Source organism: Meleagris gallopavo, chromosome 16 (genome assembly GCF_905368555.1).
Source record: "Meleagris gallopavo chromosome 16, MGAL_WU_HG_1.1, whole genome shotgun sequence".
NCBI lineage: Eukaryota > Metazoa > Chordata > Aves > Galliformes > Phasianidae > Meleagris > Meleagris gallopavo.
Window position 1 is genome coordinate 12,858,063 of NC_139419.1, and position 22,174 is coordinate 12,880,236.

Below are 22,174 nucleotides of genomic sequence, written 5' to 3' on the forward strand. Positions count from 1 at the left end.
ATCCTCTCTGTCTGGGTGGTTATAATGAAGATCTCCATGGAAATATTGGCTGGAGTGGCTTTGACCACATTTATCCCTTATCTTTTCTTTCTTGGAAGTTTATAGTCTTGGCATGCTCAAGGAACAGCTTGAATAAGTAAAGACTGGAGTCTTGCTACATATGTGTTTTGAAAGGCTTGTTTCATCCCTCTGTGCTGACTGCACAATGCCAGCATTGCATGCAGGAGCTGGCATCGAGTATTGGACCAAGAGAGGATCTTCCATATCCTTAAACCAGCGATTTTCTTCTGTTATTTTCCACAGTGACCAAGTGTAATATCAAGGCTGATGGGCAATGAATTGCAGGATGAAATGAGCAAATCAGTGAGAGATGTCAAAATGTTCATTTTTGTATAGTTGTGGTGACTGAAATCAGGTGAAAAATGAAATCCCCAGTTCTGCTTTTAGGCAAATACCTTATGAAGCACAGTAAAGTATAGTAAAGGAGGAAGCTTAAAAGTCTGCTGAAGCAGAAAGGCAGATGTCAGGGGGATTTTAATATTATCCAAATTAATTTCATTTCCCAGTTGTTTTTAAACATCTGTAGGATGAAGCGATTAATTTCTTTGCCAAGCAGTACAAGAAAAAAACCACAAGTAAATTACAGCATGATAAGTAGCTCATCCTCCAGAATGGACACTTCATGCAGTTGGTCCATTTTCTGTTCATAGTCAGTCTTGTTGAGACCTTGTTGAAATAATTTTTTTTTTTCTTTTTAAAAGGCTTTGCAGCACATGAACCAAACTACACGAGGAGACAGATTTGTGGCTGTTGAAAATCAAAGCAGAGACTTGGAATAGTTCCACTATTTTTTGATTTGCACATCCCAAACCTAATGCCTCCAAAGGGACATTTTTCTCAGTTTTGGGATGAATTGTGCCAGTGCAGAGAGACAGTGCTCTGTGTAAATGCATCTGTATTTCTGAAATGCCTCAAGAGAAGCATAGCTATGAATATCACTTTTTCCCAAACCAGAACTTGACAAACTTGTCTTCCAGAAGCTGCACTCCTTTCTGGGCTATGGCCTTGCTTATGAGGCATTACAGTCACAGCAAATTCTCGTGAGTGACATATCCTTAAACATCCTTAAATTTGCACTTGTACAGGTTGCTTGCTTGGCTGCCCAGAAAACGGATGAGAAACAAAATAAGGTGCTGAGATTGGGAAATGCCACATTTCTTTAGTGCTGTGACCTAAATGCCAGAGCCTTTTGCCTATTCAGGAGCAATGACACGATAAGACTTACACATATGTGCTATTACTGCTGACATGAACACAGGAAAAAACGTCCTGTTTTGGTTACAGCCATATAGAAAATAATGCAATTCTGTCCCTGTCCTTCAGTTTGGTTTGTTTATTAGAGCATTTGCTTTACAAACTCTTCTCTGCTGGATTCCCAGCGTGATCATGGAGAATCAAGGCCTCAAGCTGCTGAGCCTGATCCTGCAGTGCTTTTTACACACAGCTCCTGTTCACGTTGGTGGGCAATGTCTATACTGCAGGGCCACAGTTTTGGGAAGGCTAGCCTCTCAAGAAGCAGCTGCAAATTCATGTTCTTGGGATATAATTGTAGCTGGCGATAGTGATGCAAGAAAGCAAATTATAGGGTAACAGGACTTGGCTAATAACTCTAATCCATTAATGTACATTCTTATTATTCTGTAGCCATAAAACTACTCGTACTGATTTTTTCCTGGCTCTTGATTTGAGGGATCACAATGACATACAGGTAAGAGCCACCTTGCATGTGTTTCAGGCAGTGGAGAAGGTGTTTCCAGTGCCAAGAGGATTTTACTGGCAGACTGCTGAAAGTGATGAAAAAGACTTCCCTAATGGCAGTGACACGGAGGTAAAATAAATGAATAAACTGATCATGTTTAAGTGACCTGGAATATTTCACTCTTTAGGTTGGGTACAAATACTCAAGGTATTTTTCACTCAAACTTGAATGTATCAACTGAGTCTTTTGTGCCATCAGTATTGATGTACTGATTGCACTGAGCCACAAAAGATCTGGCTATGAAATATACAGGTGGAAGAGATTGCTACAGAAAGGAAGAGAGAAATTCTGATAAGCCAAAGCTACATGACTGTAAGTCAGCGTGCAACTTTCACATAACTTATGCTCCATCTATTGTCTACCTTAGCTACAGTAACTTTCTGTGTTGGGAAAAAAAAATCTATATACCCAGAAGAAGAGAAGGTTAAGGTAACTTGAATTAGCTCATCTTTCCCTCTATTTAGGAACGCACACCAAAATGTACAGGACTTGTACCCATGTTTGTTGGGTAACTGTGGTAACTCACCTTTTTTAGCTCTTGTGCAGCCCCACGTGGCATGTTTGTTCTGACAGAGTTCAGTTTCAGTTAGGATTGACTCAGAGAGATGGAGATATCTTATGTTCTTCCTGACAACCAGCAAGTTTGGCTGCTGACTGAGGGTAGGTAGCATGTACCAGGCTTGCTCCTGGAAGATACCTGAAGTCCACAGTTACTTGTTAAAGATAGTGGGTGCTTGGCACAGTCAGGAAATACCTTGTGTCTCGTTACAATTCCTCGGTGTGCCTCAGAAGTGGGTGCATACAGAACATGGCACAGCAAGGGCAGGATGCTCCATGAGGAAATGGCACGGCAGGAGGTAACAGCAAGGCAGGGTGCAGTCAGATGTTCCCCAAGAAGGGCAGAGCAGGACCAGCAGCAGTAACCAGGGTCAGCCAAGAGTCCGTAGGGACCAGGCCAAGTAGGAAAGTCAAGTGAGCAGGTTAGGATAACAGCCAGAATCGGTGATGTCTGAGGCCGGGCGCAGGAAAGCCTGCAACAATGCTCAGGGGCCAAAGCCAAGTGCCTGGCTCCCAAGCTCAGGGAACCAGGCAGTTGCTGAGGCTTTTCAGTGTTGGACAGCTGCAGTATCAAGGCTGGCCTGGAGCCCAGGCAGCTAAACCCTGGGGACTATCAGAGCTGCTACAAAAACGTGCTTCCTTACTGGCTGCTGCAAGCATTCGGTTAGTATCAGGAGAGCTTGAGCTAGATGAACATAAAGAAAAAGAGCCTTTATTCCTAATTGGTCCATTCTCTTATGATTTAAATAAATTTATAACTTCATTTATCATGATATTATAAGCCCTGTTATGCGTTTATGGGGGAGTAGCGTTTCATTTAAAGTGACCAGGAGTGATGAATTCATTTTGCATTCAGTGCAGACATAAAGCTTGCTGCTGGCAATAGCACCGTGTGTCTTTACACTCAGCAGAACCACGCACAAATTTGAGGCCAATACAATCATGCTTGTCTGATCTGCACCCAGACAATTCATTACCTGCAGTGTGTGAAGCACCACCCAACTTTCTGGTGTAAAGACGTGCTTTTTGAAGCAGTACGTTTCTTTTCATAGGGAAGTCCAGAGCTCGAAGTTGTTTGTTTTCCTTTAGGTTACAGACATTCAGTACATACAACTGTATGTCTTTCTATTTGCCAAGATGAGCTGAATTGGATTCATCTGGTAAAGAAAAGTTCAGAATGTAAATCTGGGGCAGTGTCTGTCTGATTTATTTTTTATGTTAATTTTGGCATTTTTGTAGGTATAAAGAAACAACTAGTCGGTCTATTTTAATTTAGCCATCTTTCTGTAGCGTGCAAAGTTAAACAGCAGGCGTGATGCACTTTATTCTCTGCCCCAGAGAACGTGCAGTTTTTTACTGGTAGGTTTATGTGACAAAAGGCACCGTTGTATCAGCAGTAATACATAATCATTATTCAATCACAGCTACCATACTTATTCAATCTGAAGGTAAAAGCCTACTGTGCTGAACTGCATGTAAGCACAGAAGAAAAGCCTCTTCATAGCTCTGATAGTGCAGGCAAGGCATGAGAATTAAAGGTGAGCAGAAGGAATGCAGCTGTGTGGTCATTGTGGATTGGAAACATTTTGGCTTATCCCTCCACTGTGCTCTTGCTGCTCAGGTTGCCATGGTATTGCCGTTGGAAGCTCTCTCCCGAAGATCCCTAGCTACCCATCACATGTTGCAGCTGGCGCTCAGCTCTGGGCTGGATACCTGTGGACTCCACCTGCTCTGCTCTCAGCGTGATGTGCTGCTCTCTAGCTCAGGTGAGGTCTAGTTTTCCTTCAGAGATTCCATCCTGTGATGGTGCAGAGGGGAAGAATCAGCTGGTGCTGCGGACCGTAGGGAAGAAGGTAACAGGTTTCCAAGAGCATCACATCAGTGCTTGTATCTTTGCTCAAAGAAGTGATAGAAAGGAGCAGCACAAGGTCTCTTATCTATTCCCAGTGCTGAATATTCCCCAGTTGAATTTTTAGCTCTCAATATATTTTTGTGTCTCGAACCACTTTCTTTTTTCCTTTGCAGAGGCTTTCCCAGATTCCAGTGCTCTAAGCTCCAGGTTTAGGCTTGAGCAAATTAGATGCACTAAGTTTCCATGGATTTTTCTGGAGGTTTTAGCTGTAGATACACCAACCTCTCTTCCTCATTTGCCCCCCTTCCAACCCTTCTGGGACTTCAGTCTTAACTTCTTCAGGAGCACACGCAAAAGGAAACTACTGGCCATTCTGTAACTGACATTTCAGTGATGGCTTATCAGACAATGCACGTCAGAATTTGTGAATAGAAGACAGCCTGAGATATGACAGCAAAAAGATGAGGCAAACAAAAACTATATTGGGTCCCTGATGTCAAACCCCGAAGCCTTTAACATCAGACACCAGTGTTTTCAAATATTTGCCTGTGCCAAGTCTTCATATTTTTCCATTTGTGAAGTAGAGATAATGAAACCTGTCTCAAAGCGTGTACAGCAGATTATTAGTTGCTAATGGAATATAACCCTAGAACAACAAGCAATTATACTAGCAGCAAAATGCAGAGATGGCTTCTGATGTACTGTGGCTAGTGCTTTCTTTTAAGCCAAAAAGTTCTCCTGAAAGGTTTGTGTTTGACACCATAGTGAATACAGGCAATCAGTCTCTACTGGGGAAAGTTCTAGGCAGACTGAGAGAGAAACAGGCTTCCTTCTGCTTAGACAGAAGATGAATGCAGACCTGCTTAATTAGAGAGAAATTCTGCAGTCTTCCTACCCTTTTTTACATCTGAAAACCACAGAAGCAGACTGCCTTAAAAATGGGATTGCAGTTGTCTCAGCACTGTGCACGTAATACATTCATGCTGATAACTGGAAAAAATGAAGGAGAACTACAGAAATGAGTAAGAAAACCATAAAATCACCAGTCATTAAGAGCTGACAGGCAGCAGATCTGCTTCAGTGCTCCCAACTCTTACCGTTATTAACATTTTGTATGAAGAACAATTAATTTCAGCTGAGAACTGCTCTGTGAGTTTGAAGATTGGATTTTTACTCTTAGCTTGAAAACTTTAAAATGATTATTTTAAATATTTTCAGACCATTTCTCCGTTCTCTACCTGTTCTGGAGATTTATGTTCTGCCTTCTGATTCTCATGCAGCTAGTGATGTAAATGAATACATTTAAATGTCAGGGAAGAGAATGACAAGTCTTTCTGCTTTTGTACAGTAAGAACTGGAGAGGAGCCAAACTTGCTCTTTTCTGGGGTTACTTATTGAACCCCAACAGTACTGACAGTGAACATGGAGAAGGGTTTGTCAGAGGTGTAAGGAAGAATTATTGCAGGAAATAAGGAAAGCCACAAGTCCTGGAGGGGAAATAAAGCTGGCTTAGCAAATATTGGGATACATCTTTATACAACGTAGGACAAAATCCTTATTATATACAGAGGGAAATAAACTAGAAGAGATGTATATGGATTTCCAGCCTGTGATCCTCTCCCTAGTTTTCCCATATCTGATGAAGATTACAGAAAGTATTCGTCTTCTCAGGGCCATATTCTTGCCCTGTCTCCCCTTCAGACCCACCAGCCTTCCTTGTATGAGACAATACACAGCACCAGAAGTTAAAGTGCTGGCTTCTAACATATCGACTGCTGCTTAGTAACTAACCCTATGCACAGCCTTATCCACAGCAAATGTGCAGCATCCCACTCTTTTTTTCTCTAACAGGTAAGCTACCTTGAGCAGTCTCAGATTTACAGTTGGGTAAAAATGTGCAGCTGGTTGCCAGTGTAGCACCCACAGGACAGGTAACCTGTAGGTTACTTTGTCTATGCCCAACTATGACAGATCTGAAAAAAGCACTGGAGTGGAATGAATGACCTTGGGGTGGGCTGTTCCATGTTTTATTTGAATGCATTTGTCTTTCACAGGAAAACTGCTGCCTCCCTATGCTTCAGAGACCGACGAGGTGCTGCCATTAGGTGTGAGAGGGCCTAAAGGAGTTAGCACCATGCAGAATATCACTGGGCCATCAGACCCGCAGCTGGCTGGCATGACAGACTGCAGCTCCATCAGTGCCATCTACTGCACGAGCCACGCAGAGCCTCTTGTCTACCTGCCCCAGCAGGACAGCTGTGTGCGCAGGGAGCTGTGCCTCTGGTTTGGAGGGAGGGCTGCTGATGCAGCACTGCATGGTGGCATCCTGGATCCGACTTCCAGATGCAACAGAACAAGGTGAGGGAGCTGGCCTGCGTGTTTTTGGGTGATGGTACTTCTCCCAGGCAAAGCAGTGCGGAGGACAGACAAGCACACAGTTGGCATGCTTTGTCTTTGTTGGTTTTCTGCTAAAGGTCTCAAAGAACAAGAGTGAAGGATGGAATCTGTACACTTTTTCAATTTTCACATGGGTTACTACAGTCTATAAAAGCACCTCTCTCACAACGCTGTCTCCCCTCGATATGTCAGGTGTGGGATTCCTACAGTTGCCTCCCATCAATTCTTCCCTGGAAGACCTTCAATTCCTACACTTGCAACACCTGGGCACCTTCTGTGTTAGGAATGGCTGATCAGCCTGGTTTGAAAACTTTTCTAGCTCTGCCTCGTGTTGGAAGAAGGCTGCAAGATTGCGTGCCATCAGCCTGTTCTCCAGGTGCAGCTTTGCCCTGTGTCCCTTTCGTATTAAGAGATTGGAGATAAGGAGCTTCAGATGGAAAAGGTTCTTTGGAGGATTATAACAGAAGTATGTGTGAGAATGAAGGATGGCTTATAAACTCTTAAGCAAATTAGCATGAATAAAAACAACTCAGGAACTGGTGGCATAGCAGTGGGGTGCCAAAAAATTTAAGGAATTGGAAAGATTCAGGAGTCTGGAATCTTGCTCTTGGATGCAGCTGAGTCTAGCTGCAGAAGGAACTGGGTTATTAAGTAGCTATTAATCCATCATGCACCCTTCAGCAATTTGTATTCTACTGTGCATAACTAGAAGGACGCAGGCTGTAGCTCCCAAAGGCTCACATTTCTGTTCAAGATAGCCAAACCTCTCTAATGTTTTTTATTCTTAAAGTTGCTTGGTTTGTGACATTGGTGGTGGTCTGCCATAAAGTTTGCTCTTGGCCTTCCTCAGCAGAACAGATGTGCATGCATCAGGGAAAAGGAGTAGGGAGGAAAGGAGAAAAGCTTCTGTTCAGCTCTGAAGCCAGCACTCAGCAGCCCTTTCGCATTGTCCACAGCTGCAGGAAAGCAGAGGGAAGCTGGGTCAGTAGTCTGGGGATACTTTTGGCAGTACTCCTTCCCAGCACTTTTTTCCCTCAGTAGCCTTCCTACAGTGTGCAATCATTTACCTCCTGACAGCCCTGCTACTTCCCAGATGGAGACTCAAACCTGAAACCCAGGAATCTCACTCAGTCCTATGAATCCTCTTCCTAAATGAAGAGCCCTGCTGTGCTCAGAGGTCCCTGTCCTGAAACTGCTGCTGCAAAGACACATCTGGCCTGCAGAAATCAGAGAAAAGAGGCACTTGCAATTTTTTGGGCTTCTGAAAGACACCCCTTGGGTTTTTCCAGGCAGAAGTGGATCTGGGCCTCAAAGCATTTGGCCTACAGTGCTTTATCAAAAGATTTGGCCTAGGGCTTCAAGGAATTTCCAACAACTGGGGTAATATGAAACTGAGACGCCCTTTCCTGGCTGCTCTACAGGGCTGCGTAGTAATCATGCGGAGTGCCAGCCTCTGCACTGGGTTTTTTTAGGCCTTAGGCATCTCCTTTCAATATTACTGAATTAAAGATGTGTTGGTGTGATGGAATTCCCCTGCAGAAAGCTCAGGCAGTGCCCTGAACCTGCAAGTTCTGGGCAGGTTATGAAGTTCCTAGCTGCTCAGTGCTGTGCGGCACACTGTTGGTGGCAGAGAAGGAGGGGTGAGGTGCTCTACAGCCCTCCTGGTGCTTTCTGCCGTGGGGCAGAGTGCACCCACGTAGAGTTAATCTGATGCCCACAGAGGGGGTTATGTGTCAGAGTTCGGCTTCGTTTCCTCATGAACAGCAATTCATCATTTTTAGTTTTATGATATGTAAAACTCAATTTGGCCAACTTTCATTCTTTTTATTTATTTTCCTCAAGGATGCTTTTTCTCCTACAGAGATGATGAATTCTGCATCTCTGGTATAACTCAGCCAGTCCAGAGTGGTGCTACGTTCTAGAAGTGTGCCCATCTCCTAATGCTGGTAATGTGACCCGCTGGGAGATCAGAATACAAGCTGCACCTCAGAATTCAGTTTGTCAGATTTTACTTGCAAATACTAGTGGCTTCTGTCAGTCTCCTGGGAGTGAACAAGCAGGATGTATTCCAGCCAACTCAGTAGCAGGGGAATGAGGCAGACAGGTTTGCCTGAACAGCCTGCATTTCACAGACCTAACCAAACTGTTGTGCAGACTGCAGTTTGCCTTCTCAGTCCCTGGCTTTCAGAACCACACCTTATGTTCACTGTGCCATAATTTGGTCTTTTTGGATATGCAGGAATGTGGAGAGGTTTCACTGTGATGAACATCTGTGACAGTCTTGATGGTGCTTGTTACCCAACACGAAGCAGCAGAGGAGTACCGTGACTGATTTAAAACTACTTAAGTTCTGGCTAAAGAACCAAAAGTAAATAGCAGCTGTGATGTATCTGTGGGGTAGGAAAAACACTGATAATGTAGGCTGACATATTTTTTTATTTCCAAACTGGCCACTTTGTATTAGGTTGTTCTTTTGAACAAAGAGACCCTTGGAGGGAGTAATAGAAGAGACAGTCAATCGGAGAGAACCTGGTGTAGCTTATGTCATTAGCAGGGGGTTGAAATGGCTTTTCCATTACAGCTTTCTTGACCCTGGGTCTGTTGCAGAAAGGGGGTTGGACTCAGAACCTGGCACGACACCTTTTAATATCTACTGTTTTTCTTTAGATCTCAGAGTCCTTCGCCAACTAAAGCAGAAGCAGATGAGGAAAAGGATTGTCTCCAGGGCATGGTGCAGTCTCGACCTCCAGCAGTGCTTGTCTCACCTACCAGCGGTTTGTCATAGGGACCTAATCTTGAGGTTTTACGGTTCTCCTTCACTGACAGAGTTACCTCACTCCAGTGCACCTGTTTCAGGAAATTCTGCCTTACTCAGTGTTGTGATCTGGCCAGGTCCAGAGCCAGAAACGAATTTCTAGTGAAACACAGTTGCCTAAAATGAAGTGACAGAGAAGTGTTATCACATCATCCTCCTCATGGGAGCAGCTGCTTGAGTCCTGTAGGCTGCTTAGGTTTCACTTAAAAAACACACACACAAAAACTCCCACAACAAATTTGTGCTTGTAAGGGGGCTGTTTATCAAGGAACTACTGTGATTACCTAACAGTGTCCTTAAACTGCTTGCTTAACTGATCAGAAACCAACTCTAGACCAGTCCAGGTAGCTGAATGTAATAGGGTATGAAATAGTTAAGAATTCATTCAAGCCAGGACTGGCTATGTAATCAGAAAAGCAAGCATTTAATGGGACTAACGTTAGCTATCACCTGACTCCTCTATCCAAGTGCCCGTTGTAGGAGCAGTCTTCTAGCTTCTACATTTCTATGTAGCTAGCAGCAGCTTGACTGTGTTCAAGGGAGCCTACCAAGGCACTTGGTGTTAGGACTGGCTATGAAGGATGTGAGAGGTGTCTGCTGCAGATGGGCACTGTGCTCATCATCTTCTGTAGTTGGGCCTGGCATAGCAGATCTCAGGTGCAGGTGATTATGAGACAGTGCTATTAGAACATTGCTATCACGTTTCTACTTCCACAGTTGAAAAGATTTCCACAGGAAGAAGGGGGGGTGGGGAGGAGCAATATCAAAAAGCACAGAGGGGTGTGGAATCTCAGCTGTCAGGGAAAAGATGACTGGAGGAAAATAGGATCATACTGACGTAGAGAGAAGGTAAAGAAAGTTACATTCCTAAAGGAAAGAAGTTATGAGAAAGGAATGAAAACGTAAGATGAAAAGAGGGGAAAGTGACATTAAAAAATGGAAAAAGGAAAGAAAGAAAGAAAAGTCTTACCTTTGCGATGCAGTCTTTTGTTTAACTGGGCATGTTAATTCAAGTAGCTTGGCATACAGCCATTGGCTCCATGTTATTTGGGATTGGTATTGATGGCAGCTGGTTGCTGCTGATGGAATGACTCACATTTTCTGCCTCCCCTTCCTTTTATGGCTATTAATGAGTCACATTTGATGTGGGCTGCTCAGTTATACTACACCACGTTCCATCTGTATTTGGGCTCAGGAAATCATTTTCAGGCTTTTCTCCTCAGATAACTATCATGACTCTCAAAGAGAAGCCAAAAAACTGATCTGGGAGCAGACACCCTATGGTGTGTTAAGGAGAGGAAACATATACTTATTCCTTCCACCAGGTCTCCAGCAGCTTCTCCTTGAGATGGAAAGATGCACCCGTGCAGAGCATGCAGAACAAATATGCTGCTCCACCCACAAGATGTATACACTTCATCCCAGTAAGAAAAGTTTTACTGACCCTAGCAGATTTCCCATTAGTTTGGGATGTGTGCATGTGAGAAGAAATGTTTGTTTTCTTTGAGTGTTATTTACTAGAGATGAACCAAAATCTTACCACCTGCAACCCTGAATTTTGTTTATTCAGAGCTTTCTTGGCTAGTTACACAGATCTGCCACCCTGTTGGCGGTGAGCTTGGAGTTAAACATAAAAAAACAGAAGTTAAATAATCTGAGATTCCTACCCAATATAAACTCTAGTTGCTTCTATGGAGTTGTCTGGGGTGAGGAATACAAGCAGAGCACAAGTAACCAGACCTAGTGGCTGAAGCTTAGGTAGGAGGGAAACTCAGGTAGAAGAGAGCAGGCTGGTGCCATTAGGATCACCAAAGACAGGAGTCTGTAAAGCCACAGGTGGTACTAAGCCAGAGTAGAGTAACATCATGATCAGAGGCTGGTCCAAAGATTCTGTAGCCTATGCCATGTGCCAGCCTCTGGGATGAAGAGTGAAGACTAAAGAGGTTCATGCTGGTCAGGGTGGTGTAAATTGTGGTCCTGCAGAGAGGAATAGCTGAGATTGCCTCACACGCCTTGTAGTAGACAAGTCAACAGCCAGTCTTGACCTCATTTAGTTACTCATCGCTTTGGCCAGATTTATTCTTAGTCTTCTGGGGCTCTAAGTGTTGTCAGCTTGCTCAAACGCAGCCTGTTGGGGGTGGACACACAGCCATCATAGGGACTGAGAGCACAGATATCTCAAAGATAGATGAGTAGCTCGTAGATGGCTAGATAGACTTTATGAGATAGAATGTCTGGAGTAGATGATTCACAAAGAGATTACTGATAATGCCATAAGCTTTACTGTTGTATGTTGGCTTCTGATAGCAGCCATTGTAAGATGGATAGAAGAAATAAACCGTGAAATACAGTGTCTCTATTTGGGATGTGGTTCAAATAGGATCTGGCTGCTGAGAGTTTCTTTGCAGTAATACCACAGCTTTTCTTACCTTCTCTTTGATCTAGGGGACATCATTTTGACAGTGTCACCTCTGGTACCTCCTCATGCGTATGGTAACGTGATTTCAATCTGCACTCATCGAGGGTTTGCTCTGCAAGGAATCAGACAGCTGCAGCTTTCACACAAGCAAGCCACTGCGCTGAGCATGACAACAAGTCAGGTACCAGACAGAATGCACTGCTTGGTTGTATAACTTGGCTTCACATTTTTGAAACTTGCTATGTTGTAAGTTTATGGATGTGTGAGCTGACAATCCTTTAGTGTTCTCAAGGACACTCATCATCTCTCTGCTTGCTAGCTAGCCAGCACTGGTGTTCTCTGTATTCCTGTGAGTGGCGTTCTGGTTACTTTCAGTGCTGACGGTTTGGGTTTTTTTCATTAGTAAGAAAATCCCACTAGGCCTAAGCCTCTCATTGAACCTAAGCATAAACAGGCTTGCTTCTACTAAAGCAAACGTTAATTTTGCCATTGATCTCAAAATAAGAAAGAACAGACAGTAACCTCATAAATGAAAATAACAATTTCTGATCTACAAACCTGTATTCAGGAGAACAGTCTTTGTCTCACAGACTGATGTATGATTATGTGCTTCACAGTCCCTCTGGGTCTGCTTCTGGCCTTTCAGCATGAAGTAGTCCCCTCATTTAATGCATTCAGATGGCTTGCAAGAAAAGCTTTCCTATAATCAAAAATAACCTTTTTCTTTCTCTCAAGCTCTGTGTAACACGATAGATTTATTTGAGTTGAGTTAGAGTGAAGTTGGCATTTTGACATGTCAACCTAAGGAAATAAATGATCGTAAATGCAAAAATACACTTGAACTTGTACAAGAAGTCCATTTCTGTACTTCTTACGCAGTAAATCACCCAGGAATCCTATGACGCTTTGTCTTACAAAGGGCTGTGTTCCTTTACTTCAAATGTTCATGCTTAGAGTTGTTTCCTACGTTAATAAGGAAATGTATCATTCTGCAAACTAAACTGCACAAAAGCCTTCTTTTCAGCTTGTTCTCTAATCAAGCATGAGGAAGAACACTTTCCCTGCCCATAATATCTTGTAGAATAAAAGCAATGCCTATTTATGGAATACTACAGCAAAAATGGGCAGATATCTGGGGCGTGCTCCTAAATGGCTACTTCAGAAGATAGCAGCAGCAGAAATTATTGTTTTAGTGTGTTCTCTGGTGCTAAGCGTTTCAGGACTTGGGGTTCAAGATCATTTTTGAATGAGTAATTTAGAATGCTACCAATTATTCTCTGCATTTATAACCATTGTGGTTTTTGTTCAGCCCAGTTGTAGAGCAAAACATTTTATATTAAGTCTTTTCATGAGATTTAAGTTGAATTCCTCTGTCTCGTGAAGAGATGACAAATGAACACCTAGTTAATGGAAGTTAATGTGGTTCGACTGGTGTGCTGTATCTTCATATGCCATCATAACCATTTGCTTGAGCCCCGTAGAGATTAAATCTGGATTTAGTAATCTAATCTGGTCCTCGTTATTTCAGATCGCTGTATTTTGCCCTAGCAAGATTTCTAGTTTTCCTGAGAACAGTTCTGCAAGAGGAGAGCTTTCTGCTGAACCACACGTGCACTGTCTTGTTTTGTTGCTGAGAAAGGAGGATGCTAGTCATCATATTCTTGCATTGGTAAAAGGTAATGCTTTCACTTCTCAAAAACCTCAGCAAAGAAGGTTTGCATTTTAGAGCATTTGAACTTAAGGTTAAAAGCCTTGCCAAATATGCTACACTGTGGGAAGATTTGAGGATACTGGGGCCTGATAGTTTTGCTGTCTGAATCTCCAGGCCCATTTTTCTAGATCAGCCACTTCTACATATCCTACACAGCAGATTGATCTTTGTCAATTACTTGATCTTTAGCCCTGAATTCCTTTTGAGTTTAGAATCATAGAATAATTTATGTTGCAGGCTGCCCAGGGAGGTTGTGGAGTCTCCTTCTCTGGAGATATTCAAGTCTCGCCTGGACGCCTACCTGTGCGACCTGGTGTGGGGAGCCTGCTTTGGAGGGGGGTTGGTCTCGATGGTCTAGAGGTCCTTCCAACCCCTACAATTCTGTGATTCTGTTGGAGGGGGTGACAGAAGGTCAGTCACCCGATGTCCTGTTCAACACAGCCTCAGCAATGAATTCAGACCAGGATGCTCAGGGCTTTGTGAAGTCAAGGTTTGAGGATCTACAAGGGCAGGAATTCCACCACCTCTCTTCCAATGCTTTACTCTCCACATACAGAACTGTTTTTCTCCCCTTATGTCAAAGTGGAACCTCCTCTGTTTGAATTCATGACCCTTGTCTCTTGGCTTCCCACTCTGCACCTTTGTAATGGGCTTGGCTTCATGTTTTCTCTTAGGTATTATTACTTCCCAGAGAAGTAGGCTACCAAAAGTATCACACAATCCTATCAACCTCAGCCCGGAATCCTGTGTGCTTGTGACTTCCAAGCATCTGAACTGCAACTTATTTTATATGTAGAGACTGCCGAAAGAACAGACAAGTAGCTGCCTCAAATCCTCTTAGTTGATTCAAACTCTGTTCTGATTCTCTGATTCGGGATGAGAGTTATTTCGTTTTCTTAAGGGTAAACTGACATTGGCCTTAAGTAGGGAAAATCACAGACAGCAGCAGCGATCAGCACAGAACAGAGAACCCTGACCTGCTTGCTTCTTCCTGCCCTGGCAGTGGGCAAATTGCCTGCAGCAGGACAGTCCATTCCAGCGTCTGTTTTTTCACAACCTGCCTTTTAGACTGCTGTGATAAGTGGGTCACTGTAGCCTGAACAGTTCCAGAACAGCTGCTGACCCCTCCATTCCACCACAGCAGCTTGCTCCTGAAGGAGGCATTCATCCATTGCCTTTTACCTCTTATAATCCATCCACAATAGAAAGGAACATTTAAAGTTTTTGGAGGAAAAAAAAAAAAGCTTCAAGAAGTCCTCTTCTTTTTCTTCTAAAGACCATCACAATATGTTCTGAAAACATATTTAGACACCATGGATTAATCATGGCAGACTAATTACAGCACCATGTCCCCTACTGCCTGCAGACCTAAGGAAAGTTGCTCACTAAAGAAATATAGCTTCTGCTTTTTTCCCTCAAAAAGTGCTGCAGATGGCATTCAAAGTGTTTGTTTTGCACAGCAAAATTTGCACTAGAAATATCTGTGTGGACACTGGGACAAAAAAATATTCAGGAAGGGTAAAATGTTTGCTCTCATTGTAGAGCTGTCTTTTTTTTTTTTTTTTTCCTTTGTAGAGGGATTTTGCAAATGCCTCTTTTGTACCCTCTTTGCTTCAGAAGTGATCCAGAGAACTAGCTTATTCTATATTCAAGAGCCTTGGAGAGGAAAGTTGTTGTTGCTACATAAGCTTTGGCTTAGCTTCTGGGAAGTGTAGAACAGCACTAGGAATTGAGTAGAGTCAAAACCATACTAAGCAGTTTTGTACTTTTAATCAATAAACCCCTGATAAGCAGTCACTTCTTTGATGTTCACCGCTGCTCAATCTTCAAAGCAAAGCAAACTTCAACAGTCATTCTTGAAATGGAGCAGAGAGATAGGTGCCTATAAGAAACATTTCTGTATTGAGAGTCAACACCATCAATTTTTGACCAAGCTTTCCTTTGCTGTGTTTGAACAGGCAGCAGATAATACTCTAGGATAAGTTATGGCAAGTTACAGAATCACAGCATGGTTTTGGCTGGAAGGGACCTTAAAGACCATTTAATTCCAACCCCTGCCATGCACAGGGACACCTCTCCCCAGCTCAAGCTGCCCAGGGCCTCATCCATGGCCTTGGGTCCTCCAGGGATGCAGCATCCCCAGCTCTCTGGCAAGCAGAGCCAGGGCCTCACTACCCTCTGGGGTAAAGAATTTCATCCTAATATCTAACCTAAATCTCCCTTCTTGTAGTTTAAAGCTACCACCCCTTGTCATAGCTCTACAGTTCCTGATAGTCCCTCTCCAGCTTTCTAATAGGACCCATTTAAGTACTGGAGGGTAGCATCCTTCAGGTACTGAAAGGAAGTTTCATTTATTTTTGCCATCTGAATTTTAAAAAGCAGGTAGTTAGTTGTCAGTGGGACAAGCTCAAATCTCTGTCACTGCCACATTTGGCATCTGAGGTTTGTCATCAATGTCTACTGCTAATAATCCATTTTCCATGCCACGCTGCAGTAAAATGTTGACAGGCTTGTAGAGTGGAAAGCAAAGATATGTGCAAAATAACTTTAAAAATAACAAACCTTAAAAAATGTCTGAAATATTGTTGTGAAACACAACCAATTGTTGTGAAACTGCACTCTATGCCAGTATGTTAGTGCACAGCCTGTGCATAGCCTGGCCCTCTGGGAAAGAATGGGAGCGATGGCTGTTAGTTTCCAGCACTTAGTACTTGTAAAAGTGGAGTTAAGATATTTTTCCAGACTGGGATTTACATCTATTAACCTTACAATGGCTCTCTGGCCTCGTGGTGCTGTGTAGGATGCAGAATATTGGCCTTGCCCTGATACTGAGGGTCTGGACTCAAACAGTGGGTTCAAAATTAGAGCTATCTTTTCTTGTGGGCAACAGCTTGCTTAGGACACCTACTACAGGTCAGGAGCTGTGTAGGATATTGTGTGTGTGCATTCCATATCTCAGTCCGCTGTCTGTAGCTGAAACAAATGGAGTCCTGGTCAGAAGGCAGAGGTGCCTCCAGAGAAAGCTGTGACCAGCCCTCAGTTCAACAGCCCCCTTCCTGACTGTATGTGAATATGGGCTGGGGAAGAGGGAATGATAGAACTGCATTTCATGAGGCAAGCTCAGTGTGACCCCATATAGATGTCTCTGTAATGCATCTGTGGTCAGACGAATCAAAATACTTGGTAAGAAGTGTGGTTTTCATGTCAGACTGCATCACAGGGCTTTGTGCTCCTCACACACTCTTGTTTTGTGCACAGGACTGATGAATGAACTGGCAAAGCAAGGCCTCCTTGGCAACAGGCAGAGCAGCTTGCCTGCCACAGCCAGGCTGGACTCCTCCATGTGCTTCCATGTGGCTCCTTACAGTGAGAACTTGCTGCAGATGCTGGGTAGGTAAAGGCTATGGGAATGCAGTATTCTATCTCTTGTAAGCTCTGACAACTTTTATCAGAGGATTTCCCTGCTTAAGAACATTAGGTGTATGCTCGTTCTCTACAGTAACTCCATTTAGTGTTCCAATGTCCTTCAGTTATAAAAACTCTCATTGAATGTCTTCTACTTCTGCAAAGTGAATGGAAGAATCCATGGAAAAGCAATATGTAAATAACTTTCAAGTAGATTAAATAATTTATTTTTACTTACATTTGTATTAAATATGACCTGACAACAAGCAGTGAAGCCTTAAAATTGCCAGAATTAAAAGAATCCTACCAATGTGTATTTACTGACATAGTTTCAAAGGCAAGTCAAAATATTCAAATGAGATAAATCACTCATTCAATATGTAGAACTAGGATTTGCTGAAGTGATGCACGTAGGCAGCTGTAATTCCTTCTGCAGTTGCAGACAAGGCACTTTTTCATTCCTCTTTACTCTGAAGTCCTTAATTTCAATGTATACACTTGAATTCACGTCAGTAACTCATTCATTCAAAGCTGGAAAATTGGTAAGGTTTGGAAAAGCAAGTAAACTTGTTACAAACTTATGACTCAAATGGGTTGGAGAGTCCTAGAACTACTTGTTCTATATGCTTGGATGTTACAGTAATCAGAAGTTTATTTTACTAACTATGGGTAATGCTGCTTATATACCACTGTTCTGGAGAAGAATTTTTTCCTTACATCCAACCTGAACCTCCCATGGCATAACTTGGAGCCATTTCCTCTAGTCTTACCTCTCCCTAAAACCAAACTAACATAAATTGTGAGGGGGGGAAAAAACATCCAGTGCATGTCATTCACTATTTTCTTTCATTACAAAATGCTTAGATGTGGGAATAATTAAGTACATGGGTGTTAATCTGTACAGTTGCTTAAATATTCGTGCACTTGAAACAGTATAGAATCAAGCACAGCTTTCTGATGGGACTGGGAATTCTGTGCTGTTCCTGTTAGGACAACGGATATGTGCATAATACAGTGTCTCCTGCTTCTGTCCTCAGTTTCATGCTGTGTAATCTCCTAGAAGTAACCAAGTATCAATTTAATGTAAAGCCAAGCCTTAGTTATCAATCTGAAATTCATGCCTTAAATCATTTTGCTACAGATCTATCAACACTGTTTAACAGTGTGAATAAGGACAGCAACATTAGGGTTTGAGTATATTTGCTTTACATGCCAAAAGCAATTCCAGTTCAGGAGTGTGACTAATTAGTGAGGATTTGCTGTGATTCTGCTCCTCACGTGTGTTTCTTTTTTCAGCTGTGCCGAGCTGCAGCATCGCAGTGATGCACTGCCTAAGAGAGAATTAGCCAGTTCCTTTTTGCTAAACAGGAATGGATGTTTGTTTGTGGGCAGTAACTACGTTTATTTGGATGATGTCTCTGGACAGGAGGAAACTTCAGTGCAGTTCCAGACCCGTGTAACATTCCTCTGGATTTCTTCTGCAACCGAATATTTGCTTCCGATCCCGAAATGGAGCAAGTAGTCCTGCTGACACTGGTTGGGATGGATGCTATCAACAGTGCTGGAGAACTCCTTTGCCAGATCCTTCTTCCTGGGAGCAATAATCAGTATCAGAATGCAGGTGATTGCTGGCAGCTCCTGGGGAGGGCTGTGGAAGTTAGTCAGGAAAGTTGAGCCTGTCTGGCTGCTTTTGTCATAGCCAGAAAGCTTTGAAGAAAGAGATCCATACTTGAACAAACGATTTCTTCATTTACCTGCCAGAAGTGCTGAAGAATTTGTCGTGGCTAGATAGTGGGCAAGGCTACTTTCCATTTCACACAGGTGGGCATTTTCTTCAGAGAGGGTCAGAATAGTTCCAATATGTGCTAAGCCTTTTATGTTTTCCCTGTCTTCTAAGCAGTGAGAGAGAATGCAACTGTGCAGGGAAGGCACAGCAACAGGAATTTGGAAGTCACAAATTCTATTATTGCTGGTCCACTGACATCCTTTGTGACCAGAAGCAAGACAGCACACTTCTTAATGCTTCATTTCCTCATGCAAAGGAGGAATAATGACACCGTCCCATGCATTAAATGATCACAAATGATGAGTGCTGTCAGGTGCTAACAAGATGAAGATTGTATGTAATTTCATGATGCAGATTGTATTACTGTGCAATAATGCAGTCACTATCCTAATAAGGGGCAGAAGTCTGACATACTGTCTGCTCTCTTATTCTATGTCCTGTTCTCTTGAAGTGGGACTGTTTAGTGAGATCTGTAGCACAAAGAGGAGATTCCAGCTGCCTGAAACTTCCAGCATCCTGAACTCATTTGACCCTCTAAATATCATAGAATTGTTTGAGTTGGAAGGGATCATTAAAGGCTGTCTGGTCTGAGTCCCCTGCAGTGAACAGGGTCACCTACAGCTCTGTCAGGTGCTCAGAGCCCAGTCCAGCCTGACCTTTAATGTCTTCAAGGACGGGCACTCACCACCTCTCTGAACAGACCGTTCCACTGTTCTACTACCATTATCACACAAAAAAACTTGTTTTCTTACATCCAATCTAAACCTCCCTTGTTTTAAATGTCTCGTTACGTTGGAAATAAGACCACTTTACACACAATTTTAAGTTGCTCTAGAGACAAATCAACGTTAAATTGTGGTTTATTATTATTTTTCCAGTTTTTCTGTATCTGCATTACAGTCTATTTTGGGTCCAGCAGGGAGTGAAGTCAAAGCAACTTTGAGACTTGTAGTCTAATAAATTAGAACACTTGTCTCCAAAAGTACTATGACTTTTATGAAACGTATGCTGTCAACTGATACTAAAAACATTTTCCTTGACTTGCAGAAGAACCTGATTCAGGGTTTGAGCTTCTGGGTCTCAAGTGGTTGCCCCGTCTCACTCGACATCAGGCAAAAGAAATAACCCCTTTTGAGGTTGGAGATGCTTCTTGGCGGAGAAGCCTTGATACACTGATGTCTAATCCAGTCCTTGTGTGTGCCTTACGGCGGATCAATGCCTTCCAAGTCCTTGAAGATGCATTAAAGAGATTAACACAGTGCAGGGAGGAGCTAAGCGAAAGTGACAGTGCTCTGCAGAGAGTAATGGCCTTGACCCCAGAGGTAACCTTCAGACAAGCCATCCTTTTCTTCACAGAGAAGGATCTTGTAGCTGGTAAGCCATGCTTTTATTGTTTACAGTGATCTTAGATACAGGGTGTATGGGAATTTATTGAACTTGGATGAATAAATCCTTTTCTATGGTTTTTTTTGGTTTTTTTTTTTTTTTCTCCTAAGGCACAGAAAAACTTAATTATTTGGGTTTAAATTATTCACTTGGCTATATGATCAGGGATATTAAATCTGCAGGAACGAGGTGAGGTCATCTGCAGGTTGGCCTATTAATATAACACATGGCCTGGTTCCCTTTCTGAAGATTTCAAGGTACTCAAATGCTTAACAGACATCACAAGAGTTACCAGGACCAGTAAATAATATTCTGTATACTTTCTCTCTGTGTATAAGAGAGAAACTGGGAAACAGAGGCCGTGATCTATCCCATCTATATGTGGGCATGTCATTGTGATGCTTGACTTCTTCAGTCTAGATGCCCTGAGCTTGCCCTGTACTCAGGGAGATGAAGGTACTTCCAATCTACAAGAGCTGAAGCAAGCAGATATTCTTGAATTTCTTTTTATGCTGGAACAGAGCGAGCAGTTCATGAGGAGTGGAGATCTCTGTTGTCAGAACTTCTCAGACTTCAATGATATATGCTAGCATTGATCTTTCAGCACTGAAAGCCTGCTAGTTTCCTCCTGTTCCAAGAAATGTATAGCCCACACCTCTTTAAATCATTGTGCAGACTGAGATGTTATTCATAGTGGATACTTTTGACCAGCAGTGTATGAGCTCCCACTGTTTTCTTCTAAAGTGGAATACATTGGACTCTCACCTAAGCTCTTGGGGATGCTTCACTCCTTACCCCTGAAGATAAATAGTTCTGAAGCTGATGATTTCTGATTGTTCAGACACATAAATAAATGAAGATTGTGATAACACCACATATCAACTGAGAAGGAATGGCGGAGTTCCATAAATGCGTTCATGCTTTGTAATTTATAGTTCTTCTCCTATCTTTTTCTGAGGAAGAAAGGTCCTTTGTTGTCAAGACAAAGTTAGATGCTTGTGTCAAACACATTGTGCTTGTGTAGTGCAGAATAACAAGCTGGCTTTGCTGAATAGAAAGAAGAAAATGTGGTGGTGTCAGGAAAAAACCACTCATTCTGGTATCACAAAAGTCAGATCTGACAGTGAACTATGTGGGTGTTTTGAGAGCAGAAAGAGGAAGCCTTCAAAACAGGATGCAACAGAGATCCCAAATTACTGCATGAAACTGTAGGACTGCATGTGTTGCAGTCCTTCACTGAGGTCATCTTGACTCCAGAAGGCAGGATAAGAAATTCAGAACTGTGAGATCAGTTTATTGAGGGGCAGTAACAATCACAGTATCACCTTTCCACCACGACACAGCCGTGTCTTCTAACTATGACTTTAGCACTCTGCACTAGCACTTCTATAAGGTCACTGCATTTTTCCTCCTGTTTATGTTGTTGTGGGAGGAATGGAAGGGTCTTTGTGCTAGAGAACAGCTCTTCAGCATTTTGTAGCGACTGAAAGGTCTGCCGTTTCCCGTGCTAAACAAGACTAGTCCCTTAGTCCCCACCTCCCAAACAGTAAAGGTTCTTCATCTGTGAATCCACAAAATCACATCTTCCTTTTACAGATCCAGAACACCGCCCTACTGCCAAATACCTGCCACCACCTGGCAAGACATCCAGGGCTGGAGGTAAGGTCCGAAGTGTGCACCAGTTGCCTCTTGAATAATAAAAAAAATGCTATTTTATACTCTTAAAATAGATGGAAAAAACAATGTAACTCCAAGCCCTCTGTCAGAGTCATCAAAATGGAGTGGTAAACCTTTGGTTAGACATCGTTATCCTGGGCAATTAGGAAGTAAAAGTTAGATAACCCTGCTTGTGCTGGGGGGTGGTAGCACTGTTGCCAGAATCACCTTTATTCTGCAGTTCTTTGCGTGCCTCAACCACTTACCTGTGGCTGGTGTGGAACGTAGAAGAGAAAATCTCAGCTCTTTAGTAGCTCTTTTCAGTTGTCGGTCTCAACAGGCATTTTGCTGCTTTACAGGAAGGATAGTG

The 22,174-nt window shown here is 42.8% G+C and overlaps 1 protein-coding gene across 12 annotated transcripts in view; it reads left to right on the forward strand.

Moving 5' to 3' along the window:
* The window catches only part of DNAAF8 (dynein axonemal assembly factor 8), an 83,774-nt gene that overhangs the window by 39,948 nt on the left and 21,652 nt on the right, over window positions 1–22,174 (forward strand). For 9 of the 12 annotated variants that reach the window (XM_085237246.1, XM_085237250.1, XM_085237254.1 and 6 more), the window contains 11 exons: window positions 1,796–1,888; window positions 3,999–4,143; window positions 6,284–6,587; window positions 9,294–9,400; window positions 10,767–10,865; window positions 11,887–12,041; window positions 13,389–13,536; window positions 16,830–16,961; window positions 18,403–18,597; window positions 19,810–20,136; window positions 21,745–21,807. In XM_085237246.1, coding sequence (XP_085093372.1) covers window positions 1,796–1,888; window positions 3,999–4,143; window positions 6,284–6,587; window positions 9,294–9,400; window positions 10,767–10,865; window positions 11,887–12,041; window positions 13,389–13,536; window positions 16,830–16,961; window positions 18,403–18,597; window positions 19,810–20,136; window positions 21,745–21,807 — 1,768 coding nt within the window. The remainder of the gene's footprint in view (window positions 1–1,795; window positions 1,889–3,998; window positions 4,144–6,283; window positions 6,588–9,293; window positions 9,401–10,766; window positions 10,866–11,886; window positions 12,042–13,388; window positions 13,537–16,829; window positions 16,962–18,402; window positions 18,598–19,809; window positions 20,137–21,744; window positions 21,808–22,174) is intronic. The other 3 variants (XM_085237251.1, XM_085237255.1, XM_085237256.1) reach the window with 1 other exon arrangement.